The sequence below is a fragment of the Bos grunniens genome, chromosome 12 (assembly GCF_055505025.1).
Source record: "Bos grunniens cultivar Pamir isolate PY7600 chromosome 12, Bosgru_T2T1.0, whole genome shotgun sequence".
In the NCBI taxonomy this organism is placed as follows: Eukaryota; Metazoa; Chordata; class Mammalia; order Artiodactyla; family Bovidae; genus Bos; species Bos grunniens.
Genome location: NC_141176.1, coordinates 33,305,054 through 33,332,665, shown reverse-complemented (window position 1 = coordinate 33,332,665; position 27,612 = coordinate 33,305,054). Strand labels below are relative to the sequence as shown.

The 27,612-nt window shown below is 40.6% G+C and overlaps 1 protein-coding gene across 13 annotated transcripts in view; it reads left to right on the top strand.

The window, feature by feature from the left end:
- CDK8 (cyclin dependent kinase 8) overlaps nt 1–21,927 on the top strand; it is a 73,273-nt gene extending 51,346 nt beyond the window's left edge. For 4 of the 13 annotated variants that reach the window (XM_086329668.1, XM_086329661.1, XM_086329664.1 and 1 more), the window contains 9 exons: nt 1,874–1,931; nt 4,201–4,332; nt 11,193–11,336; nt 13,822–13,891; nt 14,696–14,768; nt 17,335–17,432; nt 18,100–18,178; nt 18,296–18,454; nt 20,651–21,927. In XM_086329668.1, the coding sequence (XP_086185794.1) occupies nt 1,874–1,931; nt 4,201–4,332; nt 11,193–11,336; nt 13,822–13,891; nt 14,696–14,768; nt 17,335–17,432; nt 18,100–18,178; nt 18,296–18,454; nt 20,651–20,776 (939 nt within the window). In that variant the 3' untranslated portion in view covers nt 20,777–21,927. The remainder of the gene's footprint in view (nt 1–1,873; nt 1,932–4,200; nt 4,333–11,192; nt 11,337–13,821; nt 13,892–14,695; nt 14,769–17,334; nt 17,433–18,099; nt 18,179–18,295; nt 18,455–20,650) is intronic. The other 9 variants (XM_086329670.1, XM_086329667.1, XM_086329662.1 and 6 more) reach the window with 8 other exon arrangements.
- The last annotated feature ends 5,685 nt before the right edge of the window (nt 21,928–27,612 follow it).

Genomic DNA, 27,612 nt, shown 5'->3' with positions numbered 1-27,612 from the left:
ATTCGTGGCACATTTTTAACCCAGTTGTATTCACAGTGTGTCTATCATTTTCTGTTCCACTGTTTTCCTGATTATTTTCCCCTGTCACTGTGGAAGATTTTAAGCAAGGGGGTGACATGATCAGCTTTGTCTCTTTGGAAGTGAGCCCTGGCGATGCTAGAGAAGCCAGAGTTGATGGGAGGAGAATCAAAATGGGGTTCAAGAGATGTCTCGGGGCTCCTGCCCTGATGGCCCATGAGGAGAGAGTTCTAGCCCAGATGTCAGGTCCCCTCCTGAGCCCCACCCCCAGTCAGGTGGAAAGGCTGCCTGTGCCTCTGGGAGGGCCCACCCCTGCCGTCACATTCCACAAGCCTCCCTGAGCCCTGGTTTGCTCTGGAGCAGAGCCTCATCTGGTGTCAGCGATGGGCAGTGCTGTTCGTGGTTGGCAGCTCCACGTGGCTCATGGGGAGTGTTATCAGCCCTGCACTTCCTTGTGCTTGCCCTGCTGTCTTGGGGCAGGAGCGGGTGTGATGAGAGAGGTTCTGGAAACGTTTTCTTGAGCAGAACATAATGATCATGACTATGGTGATACACATCCGTTTAAAGCTGGCTGTATAAATCACTCTCAGCAGGGCATGTTGGGAAGGGGGTGGCTCTGCTCAGGGACAGGCTGGATCCTTGCTGCCGCCCCAGCTCATCCCTCGCACTCAGAGCAGGCCAGTCACTCTCTGGTGCTGCGTTTCCTCATCTGAAAAGCTGCAGAATTTTCAACCTTTGAAATGTGTGCACTGCCTTTTCAGAAGTGTCTTTTCGCTGAGGATAAAGAAATAATTTTGATCTTTGGTAGTTGGTAGAGTAATGTCCTGGAAGTCACATTTTGTCAGTAATAGCATAGAGGCTGTTGTTAAATATGGTCAGGGGAGCCTGTGACCTGGTTCCCACTGTACACAGCCTTCATTAAGATCTTTAATTTGATCTTCAAGATTGCTTTGATCCGTGTTTGAAAGGGACTGAGCTCAGGTTTCGCTCTTATTTGGTAGACTGATAGAACTGCAGTCAGGTCAGGCGGACAGCAGGCTGGCGGCCTGAGAGAGATTGTGGCCTCCACCTTCCCTCCTCCTCTGCCTTCTTCCCTTCTCCCTTTTTCCTAAAGAAGGGCAGCCCTTACATTGCATGTTAGTGTGGTAGATACACCACCATAACGGGTTTTAGATGACAGTTAATCTTGATGTTTTTAGACATTTAAAAACTGTTTGAAGTATTACTTTTGTAAAATCTCATTTTAATATGTTAGTTTCCTTTTTTATTTAAAAATGAGAACTGTTCAGGTCATGGAAAATTTCTACTACTCTGCTAACTCATTTAGAAAAGACTCTTACATTGATTTCTCTGTAATTTGTTTGAAACATAGATATATACTATGTGGTTTCCCAAAAAAAAAAAAAGCTATCAGGTGGCCCCTTCTTTGTAATTAACTTGCTATTTTAATAATACAGTATTATATTATATATGAAGATACATTTCCCCTTAAAGTTGCAGGGCGTTTTATATAATTGAAAGAGTTCCAAGGAAGCAGAGCATTGTAACTTTCTGCCAGATGTTCCACAGTAGTGAAAGCAGACTGATAACAGCGCCAAGAAAAGCCCTCGCTCTGCCTGGAGAAAGCACTACCATATTTGGCCTTCATGAAGTTGCATATTACTTGGCATACACACACACACACACACACACACACACACACACACAAAGCTTCTTTGGTGACTTCCTGTGTTTGATTTTAATTTTTGAGTAAATGTGGTTTTTTTAAAGGTGGATTTATGTTATATTGGCGTATTGTCTATTTAAAAGAAACCACTACTGTCTACTGAAAAAAAACACTATTTTGTTTCCACAGAAACCTGCTAATATTTTAGTTATGGGTGAAGGTCCTGAGCGAGGAAGAGTAAAAATTGGTATGTTATATCTTTGATAAGTCACAGCGTAGCACTCTTTTAAAACTTTTGCAGGCAGCTTTATCACTTCTAATTTTTGCTGTAATAATATGCGTTTATTCATATAGTTCCATGTGATCGAAGCCATTTCTAAAGAGTATACATTAAAAGTGAAAAATGTTTCACACTCTCAAAAGGTGTCAGACAATCTTTAGAGACTGAAGTGTTCTAATTATAAAATAAGCCATGTGAGTTTCTTAGAAACTTTTTGCCTTCATTAAAAATAGCCTGTAGAGGTGAGTGGCTTCTATCCCTGTTAGAAGCCAACCTCACCTTTAGTCCTAAGGGCGTACAGCAAACTACTAATCATACCATCCGTTCTGTTTCCCTGAGCCAGGTCGATCCGAACATATCCTTCTGTTAGCCTCATCTAGGTCAGGGATTACAAGCTAAGAATACCACTGAGGCTGGGTAGGTTCTAACGAGCCTTTGCCTGAAGGGAAAAGAATTAACGAGCTTTCTGTGCCTCTGCATGTTTTCTAATAGCTCTGTTTTCTTATGTATCAGTGCAAAATTTTACCCATTTCTGGTCTGATAACTTATAAAGATAGAGCTAGATTTATTTATCCTATTTTTTCATTGTCATTTCCAAGTTGTGTTTGTGACATTTATTTAGTTTGTGTGTGGATAGAAGAAATGTAGTAACCAAATTATCTTAATTTTAAAGCAGCAGGATTATGGGAGTATATAACAAAATAAATAGGAATTTCTGATTGCCAAATTTAGTATAAATTGGGATTATTAGCTGATTTGTACCACTTCACCAGCAAAGAAAAACCCAGGTGTTCCCAACCCTTCTTTCCACCCTCCCCTTTAAATCCTCCAATCCCATTTTCTCCTTCTAATTAGACTCGGAAAATACCCTTGATATAAACTGCAAAATTCTTGACAAACATTTGATGCATCTCAGAATGCTCCTAGTCAATTGGCTTGCTTTAAGAATCAGGCCCTGTCGGTCCTTACGTAGCGTCAAATGCCTGTTAGGTCCTTAGGTGTGCATTTAGCAGATTTCATCCAACCAGCGTGGTGGCATCAAATTCAAATGTAAGTTCAAAGCATGCACAGTCTAAAAGACCCAGCCAGACAGTATTTACAGATGTGTTTGCTACTGTAAGACTCGGGGAAAATTTATATATTAAAAATAATCTCATTTGGAATTATTTCTGTGTCACATGTATGATGTTGACAGGCTTGGGGGATATCAATAGCTTAAAGTAGTCACACTTAAGATACATTCTTCTGTAAATCAGTATTTAGTAATCGACTCATGGTTTTAGTTCTTTGCCACATTTCTGTGTTGGTTTTTTTAACCTCTATAAGTAGATCGATTAAGGCCTGCTTCATTAAAAATGTGTATTAGGAGAGCAAAATCCAACAAATGGTGGATGAATCTTGAAATTTTTGAATAGGTGGTATGACTAGTGATTGTTCATTCAATGTGTATTTGGCAGCTCTGTGTAATGACACTGTACTTGATGTTCCAAGGGATAGCGAGACAAAAATGTTTTTATCTGTAAGATCATGGTTCGTTAGGACAAACAGCTGTGCCTGAATAACTGCACTACATAGTAAACTGTGCGAAATGCTGTGAACTGTATCTCAGCACAGCTCCAGCTCTGAGATACGAGTTGTTGACATTTGTCAAATCAGTTTCTTCTGCCCTCAGTTTCCTCATTTGAAAAAGGAGGTGATTGAATTATATGATCTTTAAAGTCTTTTCCGGCTTAAAACAAACACAATTCTTTAAAACTAAAGAAAAAACTCAACCCAAATAAATGGGGGGAAATAGTGGTATTGTCATACTGTACATCAGCTTATACTAGTGAGCATGCTTACTGATGCAGATAACGGGAGGCCTCACCCTAACTGATCTAGTTCCCTGGTACTTGTGACCAGTAAAAAGAATGAACATGTGGCTGGCTGCACAGCCCTGTCCCCCTGGTGGTAAGACAGATGGAAAGAAATCTGCCCGGAGGAGTAGGGTCACCCTGGACCTCAGGCAGCAGAGTGAGTTTGTAACCCAGTGGCAGTAGTTTGCAATGAATGAAGATCTCAACCTTGGCTTATATTTAGACTTCTGAAAGGGGTGAGATGTTTTGTTGGTTTTTCTCCCCGCAGAATTCACGTTTTTCGTATCTTACTAAATAATAATAGTAAAATTAGAGTCATCAATTACATTTGTAAAAATCTATTTACTTATCACTGTTGTTATTATTATTATTTTTTACAGCTGATATGGGCTTTGCCCGATTATTTAATTCACCTTTGAAGCCTTTAGCAGATTTGGATCCAGTAGTAGTTACATTCTGGTACCGAGCCCCAGAATTACTTCTTGGAGCAAGACATTATACCAAAGCTATTGGTGAGTAGAACTGATTGAAGTTCCATAACATTTTTAAAGTGGCCTTGTTGTTGTGAAATATACATATGTCTGTATATTTTTTAGGTCAAGTGATACAGAAAATTATAAAAGTAAAAGCAAAAACTAACATAAAATTCTACTGTCTAGAAATACCATCATTGGCATTAGGGGTATACATTCCAGACATCTATTTCTGATAAATAAACAGATGCTAAAAAGGTTTTTAAATAAATGGGCCCATACTGAATTCTAAGTAAAAACTATTTTAAGTTTAATTTTAGGTGGAAAAGAGAAATAAACACAATAAAATTTCTGAATCATTGAACTTCAGACAAATACTTCTTTTGCCAAAAGAAATACTAGCTTCTAAAAGATTTCCCTTAAAATTAAGTAAAAGAAGATTATGAAAATAAGTAGGAGCTGAGAACATGGTCATTCACTTTTCAGTTTTTATTAGTATTATCTCCCTGTATGAAGAATTAGGAAATGAGTGCTCTTCTACTTGTTCCCCCACCAGCCTCTCAGTGTATAAGCTCTCTTAATAATATCGGTCATTATCATCATCATTGTTACCACTTTGTTGATGTTTTCTGTTTGCAAACCATAATGCCCACTGTTGATTATACTTAACTACATATTGTAGTGGACTTGATATTCAGCTACCACCTTTTATCATAGCTATATCACAGTCCTTTTATGACATCTTTATTCTGCTTCATTTTATTTGGTGGAATTTCATCAAGTAGTTTTTTCTTATGTATTTTGTCTTTCCTTTTTTCACGCCTCTGTTTTTGTATGTCTTTATTGCTTACTTGTTCTACGTTCTCCAGAATGATATTAAACCCATTTTTATTTTATTGGATAACTCCATCCCCAACTCTTATACTTTGCTCTACTCTGGATTGATTTTCATCTTGCTTTTTCCTTTTTTGTTCATCTGGGTTGGATCTGTTTCATTCTGGATTTCAGTATTTCATCCCTTACTTTGCTGTGGAATATTCTCAAGTAACCTGTCTTAGAGGTAAATTTTCTAGTTCTCTGTTTCTGAAAAGAAAAATGAGTTTGTCATACTTTACAGTTTGGCAGGGACTAAAGTTACAGGTACAGAGTGATTTTCCCTCAGAGTTTGGTGAGGCTCCTCAACTGTGCTCTGGCGTCAGTGTTGGTAATGGAAGGTCTCAGGTGGTGGTGGATTCTGTGGGGTTTTGTGTTTCCTGAAAACAGAGGATTTCTCATCCTTGTGTTTCACACTGATTTGCTGGCTACCTACAGGCCCATTCAGTTCGAAGTTTATATCCCCTGTCTGTGGAAAATTCTCTTTGAAGTAGACTTGATTTCCTCCTCTGTGTTTTACTTCTCTCTTTCCAAAGCTGAATGTAGGCAGATGTCGGATTTCTTGGACTGGTACCCTTTGTACCACTTTTCTGCTCATGTTTTTTTACCTTTGTCTTTTTAATTTCTAAGAACCCTTTCTTGTTCTCTTGTTCTCTGTGTTTTCTTTGTAGTCACTCTTCATTGATTTGTCTTAGTCTCCCTTTCATGTGGTTAGTATTCTTCAACTGTTTGTTGACCCTTGATGTCTCTTTGCATTCAAGACTCAAGTTACAGAACACTGCTTGGGAACTTAGTGTGCATGGATCGGAGAGCTCTGAGGCTGGCAGGCTTTACTTTAGAGTGATCCAGCCAAGAGCAGCCATTAATGGAGAACCCTAAATGCCAGCATGTGCGAGTCTTTGCCCTGAGGACTTTCAGATTCTTTAGGGAAAAATCCTCCAACCTTCAGCCCAACTTTTGTATACCTCTCAGGGAATTTGGGAAGCGGGGGAGGTGGGTGGTCCACAGTTCAAAATATAGTCTTTGTATTTGACATTTCTTCCCTGAGTTGTGCAGGACACATCTGCTTCCCATCCAACAATAATACTGTGGACTGGGGCCTTCTCTGAACTGTTTCCAGAAACATTTTTATCTGTATCTCTGCTCAGTCAGGTCTGCACACATGTCTTCATCCAGGTCTTAGTCACAGTTCTCCTTCTTCAGGGAGAACGTCGTTGGTCACACCATCCACCTTCCCCGTCCTGGTAGTAGCTATATGCAGTGTCTGAAATCCCCTAACTGGGTGGGCCATGCCCAGGTGTCACCGCTGGAGGTCATTGCCTACATGGCCCCGGGTGAGAAGTGGTTCCTTGCCAAGGGAATCCCTGATGGTCTCTTTCCGTGCTCTGTGTTACTGGGGCTTTGCTGTCACTTCAGTATGTATTCAGAGGGGGAAGGAGCGATGGTTGTACTCTTTCCCTCATAGCAATCTTGAAATCAATGTGTCTTTTTTCATAAAACCTTTTATGTTCACTAATCTTTATATCTGCTTTGAGATCACATTTTACTGTATAGAAAAATAAAGGCAGATTATTAGATATGGGACTTTGTGCTATTGTTGCAACCTTTCTACAAATCTAAAATTATTCCAAAATAAAATATTTTATAAAAAGTCAGCTAAGGAGGAAAAGTAAAGATTACTGAAGCTAGTCCTGTTTTTCAGTGTATATTACTACCTAAACATACATTTGATTATTTTTTTTACAAGTGTATTCTAAATGCTTAAGCATGTAAACTAATATCATACATAGCTTTTTTTTCCACCTAGAAAATGAATATTTAAAAGCAGTGCTACTTTTGGTAAGACATATTTAAAGACTATACAAATAAGAAAGTAATTACCAACTTGTAGCTGCTATTAATGGAAAACTTGAGACTGAACTGATATAAATTGAAGAGAAAATAAACTATCACATAGGTTTGTGACTCTGGCTCATCATTTATCTTTTTCTTTTTTCTTAAGAAACCCATTTTTCATTGTGAGCATTGAGATCTGAACAAGCTGTTACCCTCCAGAGCAGTTTACCAGTTCTAGGTCAGGGCTGTTCGTCACAGAGCTGGACTCACCAGCTATTAGATAGATTGCTTTGTTCAAATGGGTGCCTATTTTGGGTCGTAAGAGGCCTTCCTCCTCATTAACATCAAAAGTTATTGGATAACTATTAGGCTTTTTAAACTTGGAATGGAAATTATGAAAATTATGTCATTTACTCTTAAGGGATCTCCATCCATTTGAGAAACAGAATGAATATGTGTGGAAAATATGTTGCCATCTTTGAATAGCAGAAGCCTAGCCCTCTGACTTGTTGCTTTAGCTCTGCCACTCTAGGGGTCAGAGGACAATGTGTCCTTCACAGCCTCGTTTTCTGAAGACAAGGATTTAGCCTACATCATCTCTCAATTCCCTTTAACTGTAAGCGTTCTGTGCCCTTGGATAGACTCCACTGCCTTCTGGGGCAGGAAGAGCACCGGGGACTAATGTGGGGCAGGAATTGAGACCAAGGTCCGTGCCAGCCCCCACGAGCACCTGGCCGGGCCCAGAGCAGCCCTGGAGGATGCTTTCCTCTAATGAGGTTTGACAGAAAACAACAAAATTCTGTAAAGCAATTATCCTTTAATAAAAAAATAAATGTTAGTAATAATATAAAAAACTAAAGTGATAACAACTGCATTAAAAAAATTGCACCAAAAAAGTAATGATGTAAGATCTTACAGATTGCTTTTTTATTTGAGAGACAGAAATCATACATAAATCACTTTTATATACATTTTTAAGAATAAAGACTAGAATCCACAAGTGAAAAATGAAACTTCTACCTTGCTTCCAGTCTCTCCTGCACCATTACGTTCCTCCTACTCCCCACGTGGGTAGCCTAGGGGTGCGGTGAGGTTCTCAGCAGGGCCTCCAAACCACTGTCAGTGCACTTTCCTAGCACTTGGATTTCCTGAAGCAGATAGAGGAACCTTTGTGGTTGAACTTACATATTATTAGCTGAATATGTTCATTTTAGTGACATCACTGAGAAGGCTTAAACCTGCCAGTGGAGTTAGGTGGGTCATGTTAATACTAAGGTACTAACAGGCAGCAGGAGAGTGTGGGGGAAATCTTAGCACATGAGCCCGCCTGTTCCCAGCCTTTCTGCAAATAAGTCTAGGTGCCATGGTCATTCACTCCCTTATAGGAGACTCTGAGCCGAGTCATTAAACCCGAGAGAAAATGATAGATTAGTCAACGGAGATAGGCTCGTTACACATGGGGACAAAGTTTAATTCAGTTTTGAGTGTTGACGGTTTTATGTGATTGACTTTGTGGAGAAGGGTGAAAGAGGGGAATCAACTCTTCAGTTGTCACTAAATGGCAACTCACTCCAGTATTCTTGCCTGGAGAATCACAGGGACGGTGGGGTCACACAGAGTCGGACACGACTAAAACGACTTAGCAGCAGCAGGGCAGTCTTAAAAGTTTTTCTAAAGTAAAAACTTCGGTAAGACGGGGAGAATGAGAATTTACTCTTGCTACCAGGCTCCTCCGTCCATGGGATTTTCCAGGCAAGAGTATTGGAGTGGGGTGCCATTGCCTTCTCCCTACATTAAGGTAGAGGCTTATAATTACTGATTAAAACAAATTTAATATATATCTCTCCTTCCCCCGATTTGGGTCTGCGTAGCCTGCCAGTTGGTGTCTACTTTGCCTGGTTAGCTCTGTAGCTACACATGAGCATTACAGAATTTGAGAAGTATATGGGGTTTGTGTGTTTTTAATTTGAAAAGTTTTTCTAGAAGAAATTTGACAGGTGAGCAAGAAAGGACTTTTCTTATGAATTCAGCACAATCTGAAAAAGTAGGCAAGGTAGAAGAAACTTGTTGACAAAGATTCAGAAATTTATCTGAAGTAACAGCCTGATCAGCGAACTCAAATTCATGATTATTGTCTGGGTCAGTATTTGAAGGAGGGAAGGATGGTGAAATTGATAACAGGTGAAAAATAATAGAAACGACATGAAGAGAGAAGTTATATAGGGTAAAGTTAAACAAGTTTCAGTATTTTTCCTACTTTCTTGACTTTTCTTTTAAAGCAGTGTCTACTGAGGGTAGCTAAACTACTTACTTACTGTTCACCTTCCTTTACATGTTTTATTTTCTTTGTTGGGGTTTTTCATTACCAGGCTGAGTTGACAGAGTGTTTCTTAGGTGCCATGAGTAGGGTTTTAAAGATGCACACTGACCCACAGGCCCTCTCGGTGACCCCACTTAGCTTGCCTACCTTCTTCCTTTGGATTGAGACGATCAAAGGTCACCTTTCTGTGGGGTTTCCACATAAAAAGCATAATCACAAAATAATGAACTTTCCCGTTTACTTCCTGGCTTATATTTCTTGAGGAGACTTTTTCATAAGGTGATGTTGGCCTGATTTGGTTCTCTGATAGGGGAGAAAACTGATGACCAGACAGCGTCATTTTTGAAATCACTTGCTTATAGTCTTGCTTGTAATCTTAAAGTAAATAGAGGTTTAACTAATTACTTTGAAATATAAGTGTGGTAATTTTAGATGAAATATGTATATTCCAGTTTTAGATTTTAGGAATTTCCAGTTATTTATTAATTAACATTTTTCCCCTCACTTTCTATTTAAGTGACCATTATTAACAGGTCTGAATAATCAGCTTTAATAGTGGTTTTAACTGTCCTCCTATAGTTATTTAGGGCTTCCCTTGTGGTTCAGCTGGTAAAGAATCTGCCTGCAATGTGGGAGACCTGGATTCAATCCCTGGGTTGGGAACATCCCTTGGAGAAGGGAAAGGCTATCCACTCCAGGATTCTAGCCTAGAGAATTCCATGAACTGTAAAGCCCATGGAATCACAGAGTTGGACACGGCTGAGCGACTTTCACTTCACATAGTTTTTATGTTTGCCACAGGTATTGGTTACATCAGTGAGATACCGTTTACTATAGTCTGCTGTGTGCACAGCACTGTCCTGAGTGTAGGGAAGTTGCCATTGCTGGTTTAGGGATTTGTTAAGGGTAGAAATGGAGTATCTGCAGCTTCAGATTATAAATTGGCATATTTATCTTTCTAATAGTTCTATTAGTAGGAATTTAATATGAATGAAAGTTAGCCTGTATCTTAAAGTAAGTGAAGGAAATTGGTTGTATACAGAGGAATCCATTTGCCTGGCTTTTAAGTAATTCTTATGAAGTTATAGCCTCTGTGCCTATTGAAAGGTAGTATTCTGCCCCTTGTTTTCTTGTCTTTTAAACACTTAAACTTGCAAAGTCTGACACTGCTATAGCATGAAGAAACCCTTTGAACAGAAAGTCCTTCCAGCAGAAATGCTATTTTGTTAGAATATTTAAGGTCAGGCCTTGTCTTTTTCCTGTTGGAACAGCACCTTGCTAACTAGTGCTAACACAGGAGGATAATTATTAAACTTTACAAGCTAATAAGTCCATAAACTAGATAAAAAATTAAAAATGTGTTTTACCTCAAAAAATGGTGCTGATTGATTTCAGCAAGTATGCCCAATTTCCAAGGCTGTTTGGGTTTTCTGTTTGTTTTTTTGTTTGTTTGTTTAGTTTTATTTATTTATGGTTCCTATGCTCTGTGTGCAGCTTTGTATGTATTTCACAGATAAGGTAATGTGTGAAGCACTTAAACTCACCAAAAATTTTAGATAATAAGTTTGATTGAACTTGGAATGAAACCACTGGGTGGGATGGAGGTATAACAAAGAATGAAATACGGGTGGATGGGGTGGGAATATATATTTACAAACAATATTTTTTATATTTATAATTGCTTAGGATTTAATATGACTTATTAGGGGAGAAAAAGAATGAAAAAACACTCCCTGCCAAGATAAAGATGCATTTTCTTTTGGAAAGAACCACTTTATTTTCCTCCTTTCTTTTTCTTTTTTCCTTTCTTTATTTTTTCTTTTCTTTTCTTTTTTTTTGTTTTTTTTTTTGTTTGTTTTTTGTTTTGAAGATATTTGGGCTATAGGGTGTATATTTGCAGAACTACTAACGTCAGAACCAATATTTCACTGTCGACAAGAGGACATCAAAACTAGTAATCCTTATCACCATGACCAGCTGGACAGAATATTCAATGTAATGGGATTTCCTGCAGGTACACATTATATTTTTGTTTTTGTTTTTAAATCACTGTTGTTTGAACTTAGATGTCTTCATTGAAAGGATGTGTATTTTTAGCTGATGAAAGCTACTCTTACTCAATTCTTTATATTTATGACTTGCATTAATCAAAGACCCAGAGAAATAGCAAGATTTGTAGAGTTCACATATTAGCATAAAAATATTTATGGGTTTCTTGAATTTGAGGAGTGTATTTTTGTTTCATTTCGGTTTTTGGTTTTGTTTTGTTTAATATTTAAAATGATAAAATATTTGAAATATCTGCGTTTAAAAAGTGCCTTTAGTTCTCACCATTGGCAACTGAATAGAATTCAGGAGCATGTCTTTTTGTCTGACAGCACTTAATAATAATGTCATTGTTTGGTGTTTGAATACAGATTTTGAAGACTCTTTCTACTTGAAACATATTGTATTGAATCATAGCATTTTTTGCTCTATAACCCTTGTCAGTAAGAACATTCTTTCCAGTTAAAACAGGTAGGATGTGAGTGAAGGCCCAGCCCTGCACAGCGAGCGGGCCTGCTCTGACTGCCGCCGGGAGGGGTGTTGGGGCATCTCGTCATGGGCTTTAGAGCTCCAGCCCCAGCCCAGTCCTTGTGCGACGGAACAGGAGTCCATTACTCTCCATTTGAAACGCCTGCATAGTTTTGGCTAGTCAAGTACTTATTGAAATAATAAACAAGTTTATTATTAATAAATATATATTAATAACTTAAAATATCAATAACTTATTATTGAAATAATAATAAGAAACAATATATTGTTTCTTATTAGGAATTTTTCTCAGGTCGGTGGCTCAAAACTAATAAAGAAATATCTGGGAGTTATAATTCCACATTCCCTTTAATTATCAGTAAGTGCAAAATAGCTACCTTTGTCCAGAACTGATCAACATTTCTACAAAGATTGCTTTGTTGAGATGGGAGTTTCATTTGTTCACTAAATATTTATTGAGCACCTGCCATGTTTCAGGCACTGAGTTAAGTGTAAAATATTGTTGATATAATAAATGTGATTCTTGCCCTCTTGGAGTTGACATTGAGCCGCTTTAAGTAGAATGTTGAAAGAATAAGAGTAGTTTGAGTAGGTGGAGAAGAATGGCCTTTTCTTCCCACTTCTGAATGCACTCATCATTTCAGGGGTCCCCCGAGGAAGGAGCCTGACTTACAGGGCCTTGGAGGAGGGGCAGCCTCCACAGGAGATGGTTCTGAAATGGTTGTTAGGGTGTGGTTCCACAGTTGGGATCCGCTTATAGGGAATCTGAAAACCAGGCAATAGAATTTAGATTTGATGCGCTAAAGAAGAAGAATCTATGATAAGTTCTTGAGAACTAGTGCTGTGATTTGTGTTCTACTTTAGAAAGGTTTTTATGGCAGGGGTATGCAAAAATTTAAGAGGGGTAACTGAAGTCAGGAAACCAGCTCTGACCTGCAGCAGTACTCCACATGTAAAGTGATTTGGATGGAGAAGAAAGGATGGTATAATTTTTTAGAGTAAGCCTGTAATTGGAAGAAAAAAATAAAAGATTATCTCAGGATTTCTATTTGAGAAATTGACAGAAATAAAGAAATTGGAACAAGGAAGTAGTCAAGGAAAAAATTCCATTTAGGAGTTTAAAGTATGTATTTAGTTTACAATATGTGGTATCTGGAGGCTAGATAGCAGATATTTTTATAAGCCAGTTGAGAGAGAAGCTAACCTCTGGAGGTCACTTAAAAGCTGAGGTGCCGTGAAGCTACCTGGTAGAATGTGGGCACTTGTGGCCTCTCAGTAACGCCTCTTGATGGGGACAGCAGGTTTCTCAAACCGCATGTGGTGTTTGAGTAACTAATGCCAGCACACCTGACCAAGACTTTTCCACCTGATGGGTCCGGTAGCTGGGGTTGCTTTTGTTGTTGTTATTGAAACTAGCCCAGGTTCTAGCTGACTTGTTCATATGCTCGTATATCCTACTCTCTGTTTCAGACAGCTGTAACTGCTTACCTTGATTGCCACGGAAAGCAGTGTATTTAATAAGGGGAGCGTAAGGAGGGCCGTATAAAAAGGACAGCTTACAGCTGCTGAGGGGGAAGATACTGTATTTATTGTTGAAAAGATCGGTTGCTGGATTAACCAAGACATGACGGGACAAAAATTTTACAGATAAGAATAGAACAATTTAATAATGGAAATATTTGTTTATAATTTGTTGGTGTCTTAATATAGAAACTGAGATGACTTATAGTAAAACATAGAGAAAATAGACATTTAAAAAGTTTAAAAAAAAACAAGAGAGAACACAACGTATGGAGAATGCATGTACAGTTAAAGATGTTTACTGCAGCTCACCATTTATTCAAAGTCTGTACTTTCAGGGAGGTTAAAATGTAGGACATGTAATGAGAAGTGAAGTCACCTTTATTAAAGTTCTTGACAATAGGAACCTAGACAATATAAAATTGTATCAATGTGTTTCACAGATAAAGATTGGGAAGATATAAAAAAGATGCCTGAACATTCAACATTAATGAAAGATTTCAGAAGAAATACGTAAGTTGGCAAGAAAATAGACTGTTGATTTTTGCTTTTCTAGAATACTCAGGATCAGATTGAATACTCAGCATGATAGAATACTTGACAGAAGACTAGTCTGTTAAATAATTTTACTTATTTACTATAATAAATGTTTTTGCATTGTGGTAGTCTTCATTTCTTAAGATGTTTGGTGATACAAGAAGGTGAATGTCTAATAGCAGCAGCTGATTTGGATATGAGGGGAAAAGTCAGTTCATTTCTTTCCATATTTGTTACTTTCTGGAAGCTCTTTGTCTGTGAAAGGTATCACAACTGAAGCAGTAAGAGACTGAAACAAACCAACCTTTGCTGGTAGCCACCTGTCTCCTCCTGGGTTGGGTTGTAAATTTAAGCAGGTTTTTTAATAGAGAAGAAGAAATGGTTCATCTATTTTCACAGCAGGATCAGGGGATTGGGACATGCAGTTTACAGACCTATATGACAGTGTTTTTAAAATTTGTATTTATTTTAAGCTTACTAGTAAGGCTGAGTTCAACTCTTGACCCATACGTTATTTAAGATCATTGTTGCGATAGCATTCATGTGAACAAAAGCTAAGCAGTCTGTATGTTATTCATGAAATTATCTTGGCATTTAATCAGTGGTGTCCACTTAAAAGTGATTGTGGGAGTCCTGAATGAAGTGTAAAATTGATTTAATACCATTTTCAGTGTATGTTCTGTGTTGGTTATGATTAAAATAATTCTGTTCAGAGAATTTTACCCAATGTAAAATTAATCTCAAATCTAATGTAGATATTTCATAGTGTTTCTCTTTCAGGTATACCAACTGCAGCCTTATCAAGTATATGGAAAAACATAAAGTTAAACCAGATAGTAAAGCATTCCACTTGGTAAGTTTTAGAGAACAGTACTAATGAACTATATTTTTCCCACCTGTTTAACCCAACCTGACTTTTTTTGACTCAATTTCTGTGGTTACTTAGTATTCTTAGAGTTCTTTAATAGTAATACTAATAGAGAGTTCTTGTTGGTGTGTACTAGTAATGATATCCAAACCCAGGTTTTTCCAAACCCAGGTTTGACAGCCTTAATGTTTGGTTACATTTAATTTTCTAAAGACAGTCATTGAACCAAGTCTGTCACTTTTTTAAAATTCTGTTTATTGGTTTTCATCAGTTATTTTAAAATTTCAAAGAATCAAAATGAAAACAGTCTTACTGTTCTGAAATAAGGTTTAGAGATTATTTTTTATTTCAGTCCTTTGAAAGGTTGTTTACAGAATTTTAACTCCCAAGGTGCCACTTATAAACGTAGCTGTTACAGGGCCTTCAGGGCCGCTGTGCGTTGTGTGCTTTTTCTGGGAGAGTATGAGAGATGCGGTGTGTAGATAGTGCATAGTAGGAAACTGATTTGAGCTAGGATCGAACTGTGCACTATCAAGGTGACCTGTGACATTATAGTCAACCGTTGTCAAATTTGTTTACAGTGAAATTTCCATTTTTACATTAAAGCAATTAAAAATGTTTTTCAGGTTTATGTTTTTCAAAGAAAGTAATATAAAGGAGGATTGAGGGAAGCAAGTTGTATTTTGCTTGGCTTAAAATTCTTTTAGTCCTTTTTTCCCAGTATTTTTAAGTGAGTTCATTAAACAGGAATTTCTCTACTTTGAAAGGATTAAAATTTCCTTTAGTACCAGGCCACTTGGCAAATATTTCTTCCATTTCTGCTTTTTCTTCTCCTTCTACTCTTCTACTTCTGCAGTTATGTTTTATCATGTCCTGTATCATACATTTCATATCTAATCAGCAACTTAAAAGACAGTGCTCAACTGACCATATTACTACACAGTGTATTATTATCCAAATCATGGCTTCCTATAATATACTTAAGATAGTACCCAAATTGGAAGGTAAGTTAGATCCTTCAAAATTACGGCCTTATTTATTCTAACAAAATACTGGTGACAGTGGTAGAGCAGAAGTCCCGCTTTAGGGGGATTGCCTCACCATCCACCCCGCTTGCTGCTGCTCATTCTAGTCTAAGGCCTCTCACCACCCCCACCGCTGACACTCCAGAGACCAACTTTCTTTTCCACTCACCTGCTTGTTTTTGCTAGGGTAACTGTCTTGCATAGTCCCATCTGAAAGCTCTAATGTAATTTCATTAAACCTGTGGAGTGTTTTAAGTAGCAAATCCATGCTTTTCCTTTCAGTCTCAAAATAAAATTATGCTTCTACTGAAATATCAGCTCATTGAAATTAAACTGTCACCATCTCAACATTTCATCTGCATTTAAACATATCTCCTGTCCTTTTGTTCTTGATTGTCTCATCTCCCACCATCTCCACATGTTCCATGGTTTTCAGAGTGTGTCCTAGTCCAGCAGCACAGTCATCTGGGGCTGTTAGGAAGTGCTCCTGGGCTGTTCTGGAGTGCTCTGAAGCCTGGAAATCATGGTGTGAGGTCAGAGATTATAAGCCAAGAGACCACCATTTAGATACTATCTTAAATAACATGTTACATCAAATGTTCTACTTCATAGAGCCTATAGTAAATTATATTTCAACCAGAAGATACTGAATTTTCACATTAGTGTGACATTTCTGTAAGTAATATTAGTTATGATGATGATGATAGTAATGGCTAAGACTTATGTAGTGCTTTCTTTGTGCCCAGCACCATTATAATTGCTTTCTACATATTAACTCATTTAATTCTGAAAATAAACTGTTTTTAACCCGTCTTTGACAAACGGGGTTACAAAGTGGTTAAGTAACTTGTTTCAGAGTCACTCAGCTAATAAGTGTAAGGTCAGGATTTGAAGCCAAGCAGTCTCCTTAGAATCTCCACTCGTAAGCACGCCCCTGTTCTCTGTGGTTCTGTGCCAGTCCCCGCATCTGTTTGTAGACCTGGTGCGCACTGTCAGGAGAGCACTGTCCGACCATCTGTGCTGTCCAGTAGGGCAGTCCTGAGCCATGCGCGGCTGCCGAGCTCTAGAAATGGACCTGGTATGACTGAGAAGCTAACTTTTAAAATTTAGTTTAGTTTTGATTCATGTGGATTTACATCAATAGCCACATGTGGCTAGTGTATTTATATTACAAGTTTTCCCTGTAATAGAAAAATAATAACTCGAAGAATTTTAGTCCTGTTCTAAATTGGGTATAGCAATTTAGATAACGTAGGGAAAAGATTGTTGGTTTAGAGTAAGAAGACATGAGTTTAGTTAGTTCTTACAGGAGAACCAACTGAGATAATGAATATTAGAGTGACTAAAATGTGAATTACTACATTATGTGGAATAATTGGGGAACTTGGAGAGGGGAGTTAATTTGGGGCAATAAATGCCTCCCTATTTTGAGGTATTATTAATTAAAAAAAAATGCATCCCACAATGTGCCACAGGTGTGACTATGAGAAGTAAAACAGTGATGTGTTTATGACTTATGGTTTCAGCTTCAGAAGTTGCTTACCATGGACCCAATAAAGCGAATTACCTCAGAGCAGGCTATGCAGGATCCCTATTTCCTAGAAGACCCGCTTCCTACATCAGAGTAAGTGATCAGTTTGTTCACTCACCAGCTCCATAGACGTTTTTGGTGCCTGCTTTCCTCTAGTTGTCAGCTCCAAGTCACCATCGCTCTTTATGGGGACCCAGGGGAATCCTTTTGAGAGGCAGAAAGTGAGCCCTGATGACTGAAGTGTCCTCGGGTTTTACAGCTGGCATGGTGCTGGCATCATTTGCCTCTGTCATTTGGTTAGTGACAGGTTGGTTCCACACACTGTCTGCCTCACCGCTTGCAGTTATGGTTGCAAACTCCACCCCAAGTACATTTGTGTTTCCATTCTTTCTTTCCTTTTAAATGTAGCAGGGAGAGTAAAAGAGAAATGTTTGTTTGACTAATCACATTCCTGCCAGAATCTGTCTCTTGTTTGTGATGATAAAAAAGGACCACTGAGATCAAAGAAGAAATCAGAGTCCTCTCGGAGTATTGTTGATTATTCATACAGTGAGCCGCCCTCCCATGGCCTGCTGTCACGGCAGTGGTTAGAAGAAGGGACTTGCTGTGTCACAGTTGCACGAAAGATGCTTATTACATCACAGATAGGGGGTTTGAGTCCAGACTAAAAGATGAAAGCAAGAAACACTTACATACAGCATTTGAAATACTGGTTAGTATACCAGAAATCGTTTTTCTTTTTCTTTTTTCTTATGATCAGTGTTTTTGCCGGTTGTCAGATCCCTTACCCCAAACGAGAATTTTTAACAGAAGAAGAACCTGATGACAAAGGAGACAAAGTAAGTATTAAAGTACAGTTGGCATCTGGCTTTGTTCGGTGCCCCCATGACTTCTGGCATGGACATCTTTGGTTCTCCCTCTGAGTTGAGCTGTGTCTCTCTGTTTAACCAATTGAGAAGAACCAGCAGCAGCAGCCGGGCAATAACCACACGAATGGGACCGGCCACCCAGGGAACCAAGACAGCAGTCACACCCAGGGACCCCCGTTGAAGAAAGTGAGAGTCGTCCCTCCTACCACTACCTCAGGTGGACTGATCATGACCTCAGACTATCAGGTACTCAGGCTGTCTCTCAGTGACCTGCGTGTCAGTACTGCCTGTGGGCTTGTGAGCACTGGGAAATGCGACGTAGCTAAAGAAAAGACCTGCCTGTGTATGCCAACACACTGATGGGAAGAGCTATGGGCGTGGAAGGTGCCCGGTGGTACAGTAGAGGGGGCTTAGCCAGACTTCGGGTGATTGGACCTAAATTGTGCCGTTGATTGGCTCTGTGACCCTGGACACGGCTCTAGTTTCTCATCTGTATCATGAGCGGGCTCACCTACCCTGCCGCTGCCGTGGGGCAGCTGTGGTGACCCTCAGCATCTGGCTCACAGCGGTGTTCAGGAAGTGGTGAGTCTCACTTCTGCAGCCCCATCCAGCCTCAAGGGGGTGGTTCAGATCTTCTCAGTGTCTTCATTTGTCGGATGTGGGTGATGGCCAGTGTGAGGCTGTAGTCAGGATGAAATGAGACTGTGTGAGCTAATGGCAGTGGCCAGCCGGACCGACAGTCGTTTGATAGATGACACCAGTCACTGTGTTCATTATTATTATCTTCCTTAAAACTCTTAGTAGCGTTCACAGTACGCAGTGAGTACTTGCTGAGTGTCAGTGGTGGTGCTGGGGGTGTCATGATCATAGGAAGAGCTTGTCAAGACTTACCTGTGCCAGCTCTTCTGTCAGTGTGGGACAGACCTTCCTTCCTCCAGGCAGTATGATAGCTGTGAGGTAAGCTCTATTGGCAGGAAATTGGGGCTCATGGAGGTTGAGCCCCTTCCCTCGTTCACCCGTCAAGCCAGGGTGGACTCAGGACACAGACTCAGACCTGCTAGGCGGCTCCCTGTGCATTCTCTCCAGTGACAACAGCAGTTCCTTCACAGACAGACCCGTTCTGAAAACTGTATACCTTGTTCTGATCCTATTCCCATCTGGTCTGAATTCACTGTGGAAGTGTACTGAAAACTTGACCCATGAGAATTATTTACCTACTGAAAGAGATTGTAATAAATGGATAAGGCTCCCAGAGCCTGCGACTACACGTCAGGAATTAGATCTGAACTCTTCGCATGGTTCATGGGGGGTGCAGCCTAGGAAGCCCTGGGGATCACTGTCTGCTGAGTGGTGGCTGTCCTGCGGTGAGCTCAGCGAGCAGGGGCTCCAAGGCAGGCGTCTTGCGAGCTCATGGTTGCTGCTCCTCTCCCCACCTGGGAGACGAGCACATCTCCGGCACACGAGTGTGTTTGCACACAAGATGTGCGTCCTGAGCAGGGGTAGGGGGGGTGGGGGGACTCTAACCTTTGCCACTGAAACCAAGGAAATGCTGCTGTGTGTGTGTGTGTTGACGTTATTGTGGTGGTTTTTATGAGTGATTTCAAAAATAGTATTTCTGACTAGTTTTACATGTCCACTCTCTTTAAAATGTTGTTTTTGCTAGGGTTGGCGGAATTTCGAGTTATATGATTTATTAGATATCTTTGAAAGAGGAAAGTATTAAATTGTAGTTAATCTTCCATAGTGTTTGTTTTGGGGAGCTAATAGCATGAGAGAAACGTGCAGGGCTTTGAATAAGAATATAACCGGTTGAAACTAGAGGTGTTTGACTCTACCTCTTGTGCTGCTTCTAGAATTGAGAATACCACTCTTCCTACATTTCAATAGCTGTAGCTTTACCTTTGTATATTGCTTGTAGCTGAAAAACAAGGTTCATTAATTTATAGAGCATAAAAATATCTAATGCTGAAGAAATAATTCTGTAATTTCCTTTCTTGTCGTATTCATTTCTTATTCTTCAGTCATGCATGGGTGTTGGGAGTTTTCTATTGAAAAAACAAGTATGTAGATTAGCTTTGAATTTCTTCTATGTATACATCATTGAGTTCAAGAGTAAGTGTCCCAGACAAATTATTTATGAGGTAGGTATGAGTAGCATGAAAGTAGCATGTTAATAGAATGAACCACGCAGCACAGGAGTAAGACTCACTTTGGTGTTATTTTATCAGCAGTACTTCTGACCTTCATAAAGAAAGGCTGACACTAAAAGATTTTAAGGGTTTTGTCATTTTAATTCTAAAGCCAGTACCTAGCACAGGACCTTTAAAGTTCTTACTGCTGTAAAATAAGTGACATCTCGAACACACAGAAGCCTTGCTGGCCTGGGGTGCAGCCAGCCCACAGCAACTCCGAGTCACGTCTCCTCTTCCTCTGCTTTTCCAGCGTTCCAATCCGCATGCTGCCTATCCCAACCCCGGACCAAGCACATCGCAGCCGCAGAGCAGCATGGGGTACTCAACTACCTCCCAGCAGCCTCCACAGTACTCCCACCAGACACATCGGTACTGAGCTGCGTCGGACACCGTCCATGCACTGTCGCGGTGCCGCAGGCCGCCTGCAGCTTTTGGCGGGAGCCTGGGATGGGCCATGAGAATGTACTGTGCAGCCACGCAGTCAGATGTCCGGTAGCCAAGTTCCACCGCTTTTCACAGATTGGGGTAGTGGCTTCCACGTTGTCGCTGTCTGGAGTTAGGCTTGAGAATTAAGTGCTAGCACAGTTTGTGTTGTGGGTTTGCTACTTCCATAGTTTACTTGACATGGTTCAGACTGACCAATGCATTTTTTTCAGTGACAGTCTGTAGCAGTTGAAGCTGTGAAACGTGCTAGGGGCAAGCATTTGTCGTCGTATGTGGTGAATTCTTCCAGTGTAACAACATTATCTGACCAATAGTACACACACGCAGAGGTTTAACTGGTACTTGAAACACGCAGTATACATTAACGAAGCAACCAAGACTCAACATGAGATTATTTCGGTACACCTTTCATTTCAGTGTCTTATCAGTGGGTTGATTCATTTTCTACATTAATCAGTGTTCTTTGACCAAGAATATTGCTTGGATTGTTTTGGAAAGTACAAGAAGCCACATAGTTTTTCCAGGAAGGTTTCAAAACTCCCAAAGATTAATTTCCAACTTCTGAGTTTGTTTTTATTTTCAATCTATGACTTGACTGGTATTAAAGCTGCTATTGATAGTAATTAAATATGTTGTCATTGATATAAACCTGTTTGGTTCAGCAAACAAACTAAAATGATTGTCATAGACAGTGTTTTATTTTTCCTGTTGGTGTTGCTGATTTGTGAGCATGCTTTAAGATGAAAAAAGCATGAGTGATAACTTCCTTAAAAAGGTGCAGCATCCGATTCAGATATTTTGTCCTGATTTTAAAGCTGGTTGGTGTAGTGCTACTAAAATTTCGTTCAGTTCATTTTCTTTTTTTAAAACTTGTTCGCACGTTGTTTAGGGTGCCCTTACTTCAGCAAAGAAGAAGGAGTAGGAGAGCCTTAGACTTTTTGAGGAAAAAAGAAAACCTATAACATACAATGTACTGTATCAAACTATTTTACATGAATGACACAAGTATTCTGAATTTAAAAAAAATTGAACATTGTTAAAAACAAGGTGTTATGTAATAAATTTATTTTTCATAAATCAAAATATGGAGTCAACTGTATTTTTATGTACACACAGGTGTTTTATTTTAAAATGTGCCCTAACAAGTGGCCTCTGAGGAAACCTTTTCAGGTGTTTTCATTGATAGTATCTTTTGCCTCCACAATGAAGTGGTGGCCTAAGGTTTAGATATAAATTCGTTTCTCTGTACACTTAGTGCAATAATTTAAGATGAGAAATAGACACTTTTCTAACTGAAAGACATTATAATGAGCCTTCCCTTTCTAGAATAATGCCAGAATCTGTGTTATGCTGAGCCCATTTTGTTTTATCCCAGATAATTATTTGAGAGGGAGTCCCTCCTTCACAAAATACAGAAGATTAAAAACACTAACATATTCTTTTCTTTAAAACTCAATGCATTGAAATAAAAACATTCTAGAACATTTTAAGAACTGAGGGATCCTAAAACTGAGTGGCCCGACCCTCACGGGACGGATAATTTTTGGAAGCTAAGTTTGTGTTTCCGTGTTAGTTCTTCACTCACACAAGGCACAGATCTGAGAGCAGGGCCCCACCTCTGTCACTTCCATAGCCCTTTTACCTGAATTTCCCTTCCACTCTGATTGTCTTCTGTTGTTCTCTCCCTGCCCTCAGTGCCGTGCTTTTGAAACTCATGCACATGAGAATCATCGAGAGCTTTCTGTCTTCTCAGGGCTGGTACCCGAGGTTGATTTGGTAGGCTTGGGTGGAACATGGAGTCTTCGATTTTAACCAGGACCCCAGTTGGCTCTGATGCCCTTGTTGAGGGTTGCACAGGAAGAAGAATGCCCCCAGACTGCTCTAAAGCCTGAGCAAATGTAGCGGCTAAGTGACTCAGAGAGAAGGCTGCTCCACTGTCTTTTCCTTCTGCGTGAACTTCAAAAAGCCAAACCCACTACAACAGGTTCCTCTCTGGGTGCTGGAAACTCTATGGACACGGTTCTCAGATGCTGTTACTCCTTTATCAACCTCGGTTTTCTGGGTGGTGCTGCCCAGGCTTGCCAGTGTCCTCCCCAAGCTGCAGATTCCTGTACTGTGTTGCGTCTGTGACAGATGACACACACACGCCCGCCGTGGTTCTCTGGCTGGCCCCCTGGCCCCGTGTCTCTGTATACCACCTCTTGACACATAGCTGTTTTCGGTCCCTTTCCCCTCCATCCCAAGCCTCCCCTCTTCACACTTGCTCCCTGGCCGCGATGGCCAGATTTCCACCCTAGACCTCACCAGCACATCTGAGCTGTTACTAGGTTCTCTCTGGACTGAGCACATCCAAGTGCAGACTCCTGACTCCACTGTCCCGCCTGCACCTCCGTGACAGATCCTCCCTCCCAGTTGGCCGGGCCACATGGCAGCCTTGGCGCATCTTCACACACACACATGTCCGCTTGTGCGACTTTTCCTGAAGGGACTTCTAGCCGACACCTCCTCCTCTTCCCTGCACCCCCAGTCTTCTCTGCTCACCTCCTCCAGACAGCCAGACCCCTAACTGTCCCCACCAGGCCCCGCACGTCCTCCCGCGTGTCCCCTGCCCCGTCACCTGGCTCCTCCAGCTCCAGTGCAGTCCTGGCTGTCCCTGGAGCCTCCCTCACGGGTGTTGTCTCGAGACTGACACTTGCTGTTCCACTGCATCTGTCTTTCCCCAGCTTCTTTGCTTTCTCCCTCACCTCTCTGAAGTTAGCTCGAATTGTAACTTATCAGAGGCTCCCCTCTCTCCCACCCCCAACACCCCCCCACTTGCTCTCCGTATAAAACTCAGCCTGTCCCTGCCTTCCCCACCAGCTAGCATCCCAACCCCTTGGCGTGGCTTTGTTTTCCTGCGTAGCACTTCCTGTCACCAACACTTGTGTCATGCTTTTTCTACTCCTTGAAGATAAACTCTACAAAGACAGCTTTTTTTTCTTTCAATAGAAGTATAATCAACACACACACCGTAAAGTTGAAGTGTACAGTCTTTTGATTGGATGCCCATGAGCCCGCCTATATGGTGTAATGGAAGACGCAGAGGCACAAGGGCAGGAAACAAAGCTGTGGTCGCCAGGGACAAGAGTGAGGGACGGAGTTGTCTGGGGGGCTTTTTCCTTTTAACTTTCGGCTGCCACATGTGGGATCTCAGTTCCCCAACCAGGGATTGAACCCACAATCCCTGCTTTGGAAGTGCGAGTCTTAACCACTGGACCACCAGGCAAGATTGGGGTTGACCACAAAAGGACATTGGGGGGTTTCTTTGGGTGATAAAACTGTTCTGTGTCCTGATTTCTGCAGCACAAGTGAATGTGAAAACCTGCAGAACTCAGCAGGTGCATCTTAGTGGTTCTAAATTTTTCCTTAATAAAAAAATAAATAGAAGGGGGAAAAAAAGACCAACAAATCTAGTGTTGGCAAGGATAAGAAACAACTGGAATTCTCATACATTACTGGTGGGAATATAAACTAGAACAGTCACTTTGGAAAACAATGGTTCCTTATAAAGTTAAACCTATACTTACCATATGAACTTGGAGTTGCACTTTAGTTATATAACCAACAGAAATCAAAGCATATCCACACAGCAGCCTGTAGATACATGCTCAAAACACCTTTATATTATAGCCCACAAATGGATGTCTGTTTATAGAGGAATAGATAAATAAATGGGGGGAAAGTGTAAACAGTGACAGATTTTATTTTCTTGGCCTCCAAAATCACTGCAGACAGTGACTACAGCCATGAAATTAAAAGACACTTGCTCCTTGGAAGGAAAACTATGACTGACCTAGACAGTGTATTCAAAAGCAGAGACATCACTTTGCCTGCAAAGGTCCACATAGTGAAAGCTGTGGTTTTGCCAATAGTTGTGTACAGATCTGAGAGTTGGACCATAAAGAAGGCTGAGTACAGAAGAATTGATGCTTTTGAATTATAGTGCTGGAGAAGACTCTTGAGAGTCCCTTGGACACCAAGGAGAAAAAACCCAGCCAATCCTAAAGGAAATCAATCCTGAATATTCATTGGAAGGACTGATGCTGAAGCTCTAATACTTTGGCCACCTCATGCAAAGAACCAACTCATTGGAAAAGACCCTGATGCTGGGAAAGATTGAGGGCAGGCGGAGAACGAGTTGGCAGAGGATAAAATGGTTAGGTAACAACACCAACTCAATAGACATGAATTTGAGTAAACTCCAGGAGATAGTGAAGGATAGGGAAACCTGTGCGCTGCAGTCCATGAGGTGGCAAAGAGTCAGGCACGACTTAGCAACTGACCAACAACAATAAGATAAATTCAGTGAAATAAAATATTCAGCAATAAAAGTGAGCATTTAGTAGAATCTTGATTGTATGGTGATTCTGTGTACACATTATACATTTTTCAAAACGCATCAAAATACAGTTTAAATTGGTGATTTGTATATCAATTGCACCTTAAACTTGACTTAAAACCCAGTATTTGTAAGCCTTTTAACACATACCAAATTTATAAGCATACGTTAAATGTTAATTGTTATTAGTGTCCTCTCCATATGGAAATACGATTTTTTTCTTAAGACTTATAATATGACCTAGTTCTCACAGGTAAGTTAAATTTGAAGTCCTTTCATGACCAATCATTTCCTCACCTCTCATGAATCAGAGTAGAGTGTTTAAATGAGCAGATGTGGAGTTAGTGCGTCAACGATCCCAAGGCCAAAATTATATAAAGATCCCCCTGAATTCAATTTTCTTTAAGTTTTCTTTTTTAAGTCTGCAAAGGCTAGGGCTCCAACTTTTTTGAAATATTACTGAATAGGACTTCCTTGGTGGTCCAGTGGTTAAGACTCTACACTTGCAGTGCAGGGGCACAGGTTCCATCCCTGGTCAGGGAACTAAGATCCCACATGCCGCACAGCGCGGCCAAAATGCTACAAAATGTCACTGAACAGTTAATAGTCTCCCTCTCGTGTGGAGACAGCTGTGTGCTTTCTCATAACCCAGATGTTCTTTGAGGGGTCAGAAGTATGGAACTCATGAGACATTTACTGAACATTCGGTAGCCTGGGAGCACTTGGAGCCAAACAACTGAAACAGGCCATAGTTGACATCATCAAATCCTCAGGGAACTTACCTTAGTCGAGGAGTCAGAATACACAGCAGTGGGAGCCATTAGTGGCTGCATGGAGGGTCGAGAACTGGAACTGTCCTCTCCTAAGGAGGGGAACTCTTGCTTTTTTGATGATCCAGCGGATGTTGGCAATTTGGTCTCTGGTTCCTCTGCCTTTTCTAAAACCAGCTTGAACAACTGGAAGTTCATGGTTCACATATTACTGAAGCCTGGCTTGGAGAATTTTGAGCATTACTTTACTAGCGTGTGAGATGAGTGCAGTTGTGTGGTAGTTTGAGCATTCTTTGGCATTGCCTTTCTTTGGGATTGGAATGAAAACTGACCTCTTCCAGAAACCTATATGCAGGTCAGGAAGCAACAGTTAGAACTGGACATGGAACAACAGACTGGTTCCAAATAGGAAAAGGAGTACGTCAAGGCTGTATATTGTCACCCTGCTTATTTAACTTATATGCAGAGTACATCGTGAGAAATGCTGGGCTAGAAGAAGCACAAGCTGGAATCAAGATTGCTGGGAGAAATATCAATAACCTCAGATATGCAGATGACACCACCCTCATGGCAGAAAGTGAATAGGAACTAAAAAGCCTCTTGATGAAGGTGAAAGAGGAGAGTGAAAAAGTTGGCTTAAAACTCAACATTCAGAAAACGAAGATCATGGCATCTGGTCCCATCACTTCATGGGAAATAGATGGGGAAACAGTGGAAATAGTGTCAGACTTTATTTTTCTGGGCTCCAAAATCACTGCAGATGGTGACTGCAGCCATGAAATTAAAAGATACTCCTTGGAAGAAAAGTTATGACCAACCTAGATAGCATATTGAAAAGCAGAGACATTACTTTGCCAACAAAGGTCTGTCTAGTCAAGGCTATGGTTTTTCCAGTGGTCATGTATGGATGTGAGAGTTGGACTGTGAAGAAGGCTGAGCGCCGAAGGATTGATGCTTTCAAAATGCGGTGTTGGAGAAGACTCTTGAGAGTCCCTTGGACTGCAAGGAGATCCAACCAGTCCATTCTGAAGGAGATCAGCCCTGGGATTTCTTTGGAAGGAATGATGCTAAAGCTGAAACTCCAGTACTTTGGCCACCTCATGTGAAGAGTTGACTCATTGGAAAAGACTCTGATGCTGGGAGGGATTGGGGGCAAGAGGAGAAGGGGACGCCAGAGGATGAGGTGGCTGGATGGCATCACTGACTCGATGGATGTGAGTCTGAGTGAACTCCGGGAGTTGGTGATAGACAGGGAGGCCTGGCGTGCTGCGATTCATGGGGTCGCAAAGAGTGGTACAAGACTGGGCGACTGAACTGACTGAAGGAGAGGAAGCAGCATGTGGGAGGGGTCTCCTGGGGGGCAAGGATTGGTGTGAAGCAGCAGAACACAGGGCTTGGGGTCAGAAGACCTAGGTCTTGGCTCTGCCGGTTCCTTCATGTCGGCTTTGGTCAAGTCTTTCAGCTTTCCCAAGCCCCTGTCGAGAATAGTCATAGCAACAGCGATGCTTTCACTGTCATAGAAATGCTGGCAAGGCAGCGTGTAAAGCAAAGTAACATCTACCTCTTCAAAGTTGCATGATTAACTTGATTATCTCAGCTGGACCCTAAAGTAACACTGAA